This window comes from Pocillopora damicornis, chromosome 7, assembly GCF_964200805.1.
Source record: "Pocillopora damicornis chromosome 7, jaPocDami1.2, whole genome shotgun sequence".
Classification (NCBI taxonomy): Eukaryota; Metazoa; Cnidaria; class Anthozoa; order Scleractinia; family Pocilloporidae; genus Pocillopora; species Pocillopora damicornis.
In genome coordinates, this window is record NC_142676.1 from 18,028,386 (window position 1) to 18,038,135 (window position 9,750).

The window sequence follows — 9,750 nt, forward strand, 5'->3', positions numbered from 1 at the left end:
ATTAGCGTAGTTAATTCATTTTGCAATGAAAAACCTTCACAAATGTTACAGGCTTAAATTTTTCGTTTTCGTATCTTCTCTCTGGCTTGTAAAGTAAGTATACTTGATTTAGAAGCCAGAAATAATCGTAAATCATTGAAATTAGATCAATTTTGTACCCGTGCGGGGGCTTAAAGCGCTTCATAAACAGAACACGATAGAGGTTATGTCATCATGTTTTAGCTTTAAGGGGACCTTCTAATTGATAATTATAAAAGTTGAAAAATTGTGGCGAAAACAATGGTTGTTTCAATGGTTGTTTCTCCAATAAAACAATGGTTGTTTCTCCAATAAAAGGCTGGAGAAGAGATCGGTTTTCGAGTCATGTAACTGCGAATGTCTCTTTCGCTCTCAATACAATAATCAAACTGACATCTGAGAGTATGTAAGTTGACGAAACAACATTCAGGCGATTAAATGAAATGTTATGCTGCCCCTTTCTATAGCTATCAAGTCCTATACAAACAAACTTAATGCAACCATGCAATTCAGTCTTCGTCTTAAGCTATGCAACTTAGTTGCATAGCAACTAAGACCCCAGTTGGTCTTTACCCTTGGTTGTTCTAACTCCCGAGGATAACATATTTCAATTTTTTAGGCTTTTTAATTTAATTTAGAACCATGTTATATTAATTGCATGTGTTACAAATATAAGTTTATATAAAGGTTCGTAAGGCGTATTTTAACATATTCGTATGATAGCTTATGCATACAAGCCATGAATTATTATTTAACTACCACTACAACGCAGTTTTGTTCTTCTTTTCAAAAGGGAGCCAGGATTGCATTAGCTTTGCATTTTTGGTACAGGAAACTCGGGCTAATCTCCTACCTAAGCAATGCAAGCTAAAAACAATCAACGTAATTTAGTGTTAATAACTGAGTTGAAAACGTAAATTTGCCACCGTAACGAGTGAAAAGGCTGACGTTTCGAGCGCTAGCCCTTCGTCCGAGCAATTTGCAATACTCTCCCACCGACGCAACACCACAGTTTTTGTGTGGGATTTCTCACACTTTGTCAAGGCCCGCGAAATTTATAGTTGTTTTTTCACAGTGGATTGCACAGCGGCCATTTCTGTTCTCAGTTGTTGAGTTTTGGCGAACTTATACGGAATTTCATGGGGATTTTTGTTTGCAAGGTGAGGATAAGTCATTTTCTATTTTTACGGATTCTTTGCGTGCTTTAACTTTTCAATTTTGTTGTGAGAGCTTCACGGTTAAGCTCTCACGAATGGTGATTACGTTTGTGTACCTGGTTTGTGTTCTTTCTTTTATAATCTGAGGCGTTTGTTTCGTTATTTTTTCAGGTGTTTATAACATAAGATTTTTTCACGCAAGCCAACACGCTGAAACGCGGCTTGTGCTCAGTGCAGGCTGCACAGGAGCTTTTACGCTTTCACAAGCCAACATTTATCGGCTTGGACCTTCGGTGCGGGTTGTGTCGGATTGAAAGGAGTCACTGTACTCTCGCAAGCCAACATTTGTCGGCTTGAATATATTTGTGCTGGTTGCACTTCAAAGAGTCTCAGAGTGTAGCAACGTGTCTCACGAGTGTCTCAAAGTGTCACAAACTGAAAGAAACTATTGTTTGCCTTGAACTGTCAAGAGTGTTATTTATGTTAATAAACTGAGTTTCTAGTTAGTTGGATTGTTGTTGTTGTTGCTCGCTCAAGAACACAAGTAAATATGGGGATCTCCATTGAACAATTCCGTCCAAGGATCAGATCTCATGACAATTTCGTGAAAATAAAGGATGTCTCATCGCGTTTTAAGGATCGGTTTTGGAATATAATGCTAATGACGTTTTATTTTAATGTGTTTTATTTGCTGACACTGAAACAAGTTGTTATACCATACAAAATGTTGAATCAAGTGATGTTTTGGTTTACACAAATGATGTGCTACAATGTTTGTATTCCATTGCTTATAAGACAAGCAAATGATGTGGAGGAAAATCCTGGCCCTACGATATTTGATATCATTGACCCGATGATAATAGTGTCTGAGACTACAGTTGAGGAAATGAAGCACTCTTTGGTGAAAATGCTGGTAAGCAATGTGTAGCAATATCACTTACTGCTATTATTTGTCATCAAGTAGAACATATCAGTGAATGGACTTCTTCCACTTTGAATAATATTTTGACCATTGGAAATAATCTATATGTTTCTATAAGCAAAGATTTTTATGGTATGCCCCATTCATTTGGGAAATGTACTTTGCTGAGCATTAAAGGCCTTAAAAACCTTGTATCATATTTGCAAATGTCTTGCTCAGAAGTACGGGTTGTTTCTTTTGAAATCAGAGGTGTTTAATCAGTGATTGTCAACTTGATTTGAAAAGTGGTCGAAATGGCAAAGAGTCATGGGCAAAATATCGCGCATAATCACTCCAGGTTGACAATAACCATTTTGCCTTGCACTGCTTATACCTTGATTGCAGCATTCCTACGTGCGTTAAGTGCTCGTAACTTATGGGAAACACACGCGTGTTACACCAAAGAACCCGTGTGTAGCAGAAAGAGGCGATTACTCGCAATTTCTCGTAGTTTTGAATTTCCCTTTTGTTTTTCAGAACACGCATATACCTGTATTTTTTTTATACGGATGCGATAGAAATTAATTGGAAAAGCATTCCTTGAAATAAGAAGTCGTCGTGTAAGTAAGCTTTGAAAACGGGGGATTTTCTCGAATACATAGATATTATTCCATGAAAAGTGCGTAAGAACGATTTTTATTCACGGGTTGCGATACACCACGAAAAATGAACGAGTGAGCGCAACGAACGAATAAGATTTTTGATGCATCGCACTTTCCATGATACGAAGTTTTTATTTCATCACACTTAGATTTTTTCTCATTGAACAAAAAATTTCAAAGATTGGAAGTAATCAACTTTTCAACGACGAATGTGAAAGAAGACGATTTTATCGAGCTTTTGACTTTAAAATGTAATAGTGTTTTCTATGGAACATCACATGAATAGTCAAAGTAAAAAGTGTTTGCAGAGAGACCGCCTAAAAACGCAAATTTCAAATATTAAAATATGGATGCTGGGTATTTAAGGTTGCCTACGACGTAGCTCTTGTGTTTGTCTACATTCCTTTTTAACTCGTGAATTGCGTGCATGCGCAAGAGCGAGTTATAGATACGATGTGGGGAATAACATTCGCTGGCTCGATTGGTCGATTCCTGTAAACTTGTTTTCGATTTTAGGCTTTTGAGTGCATTTGATAGTTTTTGGCGAGCAATAAACAAACGAAATGGCGACCTTTGTTGCTAAGAATAGTGGTGGGGTGAAAAAGAAGCCAATGATAATCTTAAAAGAGTGTTTTTTTTCGTTTTAGTTTCAACAAGCGGCGCCAGCGACTGGCAGGTATGCAAGGATTCACATTGACATAACAGAACGACCTTCGTTTTTCATAAAATCGTAATTCACAATCCTTGAATTTGAAAACAATCCGAAGATTCATTGAAAATATCACTTACTGCGAAGCGCACGGAGTTTACAGATGTTCAAAAGCTTTTTCTGTTATGGCGTGAGATTGAGGACAAAATCGATCATTACATTTCGTATCGTGTGTTTTTCCTGTGTGAAGCAACAAAAGATGCCGGCGACTGACGAAATTACAAGTAAACACGAAAATCAAATAACGCCTGATTTTCAGTGAATTTTTAACGAACAATCTTCTTTTAAGGTTCAAGACAATTTGAAGATTCAAAATACGTATTACGTACCAAAATGCAAAAGTTATACACCACAAAATTGATAAATAGGCCTGAAATAAAATTCTATCTTGTTCTTGATTATACGTTGCCTAGCACGTGACTAAAATCTACCCAGGCGGAGATCCAAAATGACGGTGGCAGTCTTGACTCGTTCCCGTTTGTCTCATTTGATAAAGAGGGAATCGTTAATGTTTTCATTAAGACAGCATTGTCTTGATTTTCTAATTTTTACAATGATAGACAGTAAATTTCACTTTTCACCCACATTTACTTCCAACCTTTTCTTTTGAACCAGAAACACAAATGATATACGTTTAAAACACATGACATCATCCACCCTTGTCAAATGTAATAGCATGATCATTTCAATTTCAATTACTTTGTTTCTTTGCTACATTAGCGAACGCTGAACTGCTGCTTGTACTCTAGATACGACAATCAACCACAAAATTCCCTAAACCAGATAACATTAAACATAATCCAAGAAATCATGTGTCAATTCACGAGTTTGCTTATAGAGCACTTTGATTTTCGTTTAGTACTCCTCAGAAGTGTCTTAATAGCCTTTTTTTCTTTTTTTAAATTCGTGGGAGGATATACGTCGCAATGTGTCTTTTAATTATCTTTAGAATAGTGATCACAAAAAAAACAAGTAGTTTCACAACAAGAAGCGGTAGAGACCAGCGAGAGACAAAGGAGATCGCCAATAGCCTTTAGAATAGTGATTTAATCTTTGAATTGTCTTTCACTAGATACTTACAGCTAGGTGACAAAACTCATTCTCTCGCTATTGAAATATTTTCTTCGTTTCCATAGAGGAATTGACTCTGCCACAGTTAAAAGAGGCAGTTGAACACGAATTATGAATGATGGTCGATCCGGCTCCAGCTCTTTATTTTTGGCTGAACTCTCTATAAAGGAGTCCACAAATGCAAAGGTTCAAAAACTGAGAAACAGTCCAATTGGGAATTACGTCACGCAACCTCCTTACTTTTGTATCCGCCACCTTTGATGATATTTCAACTGGGTTTCTTTTAGGTTATTTGTATATTAAAGGAGCTGAATGTTTGGAATGACTTTTTTAAGCAGTATTAGTATGCAAAGAGAAAGAATAGGAAAACAGTTTAAGGAAACGGTACAGAAACACTCAAATTTAATTTACACCACGCACAAAACTAGGGTCCCTGGTTGGCACAATGTCGTTTCTTAAAAAGCGCTTCATCTTCATCCCTTGGGCCTCCATCATGCTGTTTAATATGGACAAGTTTTGCTCAAAGCATAATTCTTCAAAATTTGCCCAACAAAGCGACGTTTACGGCCAAGTTGGATCGTTAAGATCGTGTCTTTGTCTGCAGACAAATTTCACCTATTTTCCTCTCACAACCTTCGGGAACTGAAACATTCTATGCCCGGTGCCGGAACGATCGATTCTGACAGTTTTACTGGTCTGAGCCGGGGCACCAGCAACACAATATCGCCCTCGTTGCCGAATTCGACTGAATTCGGTTTTATGTTACCAAAGTGACGTCAGCGGTTTTTTTTGTCAAATGGTACTTTGGCCGCGCAATTCGAATACCATTTTTGAGGGGAAAATAAGATGTCTCACATTATGTACAAAAATCCTGAATGACCTTTACACTTCACTGGTGCTTTTCTTGACAAACACCTGCTCCAACTACTATACCTACTTCATCTCCTACATTTTGAACATTTCAAAAATTGTTTTAAGAACAAACGTGCAATGTTATAAAGTAAGCAGTGATCCTAACGAAGCACTTAAGTACCTTAGTCATTATCAAAGAGAGGCTGTTGAGGGCTTCTCACAGTTATGCATCGAGTCCCTAAAATTAAAATCAAGCAAAGCTGTACATATTTATCACCTAGGAGAAATTATTAACCTCTCACTGCCACTAAGTAAATACCATTTCTCCTCACTGTACGGATTTTTTAAAGCGAAATCAAGAAACCTAAACTTAAAGCTTGGTTTTACAAATGATCAAACTAACAAAGCCGAAGCTAATTTTCAAAGAAGAGAAAAGTAAAGTAAAAGTTAAGAGAAAACGGTTGATTGACCGAGTCAAGAAAATGTCGCCCTTCGAACACATGTCATTATTAAATTAATAGCGAACGGAGGTATTTAAACATCTCCGAATCTAAACACAAGCATTTCAACTTACGATTAGTCACTTGCTTGAAAATAATTTCCATAAATCAACTAATGGTGAGCTCTGAATGTGTTTTCAAAGACGAATATTAAAAAAAGGCCAATTTTATCGACTTTTCACTTTTAATTAAGATGTAAGTGTATTATCTATTGAACATTACATGAAAAGATGAAAGCGCAGGTAAAGAGTGTTTGCTCAGAGACCGCCTAGTTCCTTCAATTATTGAAATATGGACGCTGTGTATCTAAGGTCTAAGCTTGCTTATGACGTCATTCTTTTGCATGTCTGCATTCCTCTATGATAAAGGGTCAGTGTAACTATCTGAAATATTAAACGTTTAGTTCAAGTTCAACTCCTAATTGGACCAAACTTTGAGGCACTTGATGTCTTTTGTAGTTCTTAGCCTTGCTCCGATATTTTCCTACTTTCAGTTGGTTGTCTTTCCTCTTCGAAAAAATTCGTAAAAAGTTACTCGTCACATTTAGCTCCAAACCAATGCTGCGTTGTAGAAGCAGGAGAAAACGAGCAGCGGTGGTCAGGATTTAACGTTTTTTTTTCAAATTTTCCGAAATTTTTTTCACGGAAGACTGCACCTAGTTTTCCATCAAATTTACATTCCTCTTCTATGCTATTGTAACTCCTTATGTGCCAGGACACATTTTCCTCTTGTTTTGTGAGGGCGGTGCAATTAGAACAATTGATTCCTCGGATATTGACATATTCGTACATCTTGCAGGTGTCCCAGGTACCAAAAATGTCATGACCTGCCAGCTTAGCGCGTGCGTAGTCCGTATACTGCAGACCATCCGTAGAAAAGTTACAAGTTGCTCTCAGATGTGTGGAGTGATTAGCAAGATACTGCATCTGTGATAAGGATAGTCGGAACTCGTTCCAATTAACTTCCCCCTCTTCAGTATTAATCTCAAGGTTTTTGCCAAACCCTGCATAATTGAAGGTATTTCTCTTGGAAAAGGAAAACGATTGTATTAACGTCCATACAAAGCCAGGTTCAGACTGCAAGTCACAGTAAACAGAAAACCGTTCATTGTCTGAATTTGAGATGTCGTATTTTCCTGATGTCGAGGCACCGTTCTTAGCTATGTCTTTGCAGTTTCTCAGGTGTTTCATCTTCTCACACCGCTGACCAGAGTAGGTGTTAGGACAGGTACAGTTAAACCTGGTGCTGTGAGTGTCACAAATCTCCTGACATACCCCTCCATTGAGACAAGGATTGGTGCGGCAGCATCTGTTGTTGCAATGATGCTTCTCTGGTGTATATTTGTCTCCACCCTACAGCGACATTTAAAGGATGTTTTAGCTCACCATGCTCATCGAATTGGGTTGGCATGTGCGTTGTAGCAACCATCAACAACTCTCACCGGAAACGGATCGAATCGATAACAAACAGTGCGAGCAAAGTACCTGTGCCTACAACGGGGTGCCAGAATGGAGATGAAATGTCCATCAAAATTAGATTTGAAATGCAGTAATACAGCAATGGTTAATTCAATGGTGTCTTTATGCAATTTGTTGTCACTTCTGTTCTGCCGTTCCCTTCGCATTACAACACGGCCGTTAAGAAAAAAGTTTGCGAGAAAGACAATGAACCCAATCCTCTCTTAGCCAAATCAGTTTGTTTTGGTTTTGTCTAGACCAATCATATCGCAGACAAAACGATATGCAGAAAATTGTCTTTACCCAAGACTGACATACAACAGACCTTTTCTTTAAGGAGTATCGCAAAACTTGATCATGTGGAAATATTTATTTTATTTACGAACTTGAATATCTTGGGATATTTACTTTGTTTACGAAAGTTCATAAATAAATGAGTAAAACATTAGATAAATAATCTTATCTCACCTTCACCGTGTAGCTTCTAACCAAATCATAATAATTTCCCCCTTGCCTCCATTTCATCGCCGCTGGCTCCATGTCCTTGTTAGCTTCGTTGAGCTCACAATTGTTTTCTTTGGATAGAGGGAAATAATTCATGGATACACAAAGGCAGTCATCTTTGCACTTCAAGTGACACTGGATGGCGTTTGGGACTGTCAATCTTTCAAACAAGTGACCCTCAAGAATTTGGTTATGGATGACATCGTCATCGATAGCAAACTTGAAGTTTTGACATGTTACTTTTTTCTGTGCCTCAGTGGAGAGGGTCAAATTGAATACAAACAGCACGACTTGGAGATATTGCACGATGCCCATAACAATAGCACTATTAATGTGAAGAAAAAAAGATGCATGATTATTTCATCTGACAAGCATGGGGTAATCTGGGACGAAATACATAGATATTTGGGCCTCTTGCTTAAAAGCGGCCTACATTGATGCATTTTTTAAAATTAACTACGAAATTGTTTTACTTAAAGCATGAAGCGTAACATTTATCTTAATTGCAACGGAAAGAAAATAATCGTTAGCAGTAAAATTGCCAAAATTTTAGTCGCTAGCCGTAAGAACCATTACCATATTGAGACCTTCTTCTGAGTCAGTAAACGTTCCGAAAGACTGAAAAGAGTGTATTCGTCTCGCTGTGAAGTCGATCTTCACTACAGAATCACCTATTTGCGGAATTATGAAAAGAAGACTAGGCAAACATTCAAGCCTAAACGAAATTGCTCCTCGACGATTTGTGTTAGGAATGCTCTACAAAAGGAGCCGTAAACGTTCCCTGCAGTTTAGCCTAAGCTGAACACAGTTTATAGAGAATTGATTGTCAGTTCAAATGCTAAGCTGATTTCTCTTCATTGTCTAAGTTGTAATGGAAGGAGATATATTAGCAAATGGAACTGATATAAATAAATACACGAACCAGTAATTGCTGATTAAAAGTATGTCTGCTACAGTCACTTGAATACAAAGTTAAATCCGCCCGCATGACGAGCTTTGCGTCGGAAAAAAATTTTATGCAAATTAGCTGGCTGCACATTGAATGTGCAGCCAGCTAATTTGCATAAGTAAGTCAAGCCAAAGTTTGACGCCTCTTGGTGGCATGAGGTGTTCGATGAACATTCCAGGACATCCGATAATCGCTATAAAAAAGTTAATGAAGCTCCCCTCCAATGAAATGGAAAAAAACGCAACTTCCGATGATTACATTTCTAATCATTTTCAAGATACAACTCTACTTTGTTCGCTCACTTTCCAGAAACAAGAGTCCAGAGAAATGCCTCATACAAACTTAACGGGTCTAATTCGAAAAAACCTAAGGGGCGGTACTCTAAGTTTATTTTCTCTGTAGAGACAATAAATGTCTTAAAGAAGACAACAGTAAATCGTTAACACAAGGTCCACAAATAGTCCTGGCCAAATGTTAGAAAGAAACATATAACAGGAACACTTTAAAACACGTAAAAAAGAAGAAACTTAAAAATCACCTCCATGATCGAAGACCTGGGCCAATCTAAGGCTAACTCCGACAAACCCTTCTTTACACAGGTCATGGTTTTGAACTTTTAAAGTCCAGAAACTGTGTTGATCAGATAATCCAGAGAATACACATCGCTTTCCATTGATGGTCTCCCCGTTCAGTCTACAACCTTCGACGCAATGCAACTATTCTTTTAATGACCCTTTTTGTACGAAGGTTTTGGAACGGCATGTTTTAGCTTTACCGAAGACATCCCTATTGCCAAAATCGACTATAACAGGGGAGAAGCTGGTCTGAAACACCGTTATCGCATTTTAGGTGATTGTGAACAAATTCACACGTATGAATATCGTCTTACGCGTCTGTCGTGTAAGGAGGGTAAAGACCCAAGAGGGTATAGAAGAGATTAAAAATAACCCTCAGGTATACACTATCCAGA

General features: G+C 37.8%; 1 protein-coding gene across 1 annotated transcript; it reads right to left on the reverse strand.

Moving 5' to 3' along the window:
• Positions 1-6,047: 6,047 nt before the first annotated feature.
• Positions 6,048-8,150, reverse strand: LOC149042958 (uncharacterized). The gene is made up of 2 exons (XM_089213223.1): positions 7,796-8,150; positions 6,048-7,222 (listed from the first exon to the last, which is right to left on the reverse strand). Exons 1-2 carry the CDS (start codon positions 8,144-8,146, stop codon positions 6,401-6,403), a joined length of 1,173 nt encoding a protein of 390 aa, XP_089069349.1. The 5' UTR covers positions 8,147-8,150; the 3' UTR covers positions 6,048-6,400.
• Between the last annotated feature and the right edge of the window lie 1,600 nt (positions 8,151-9,750).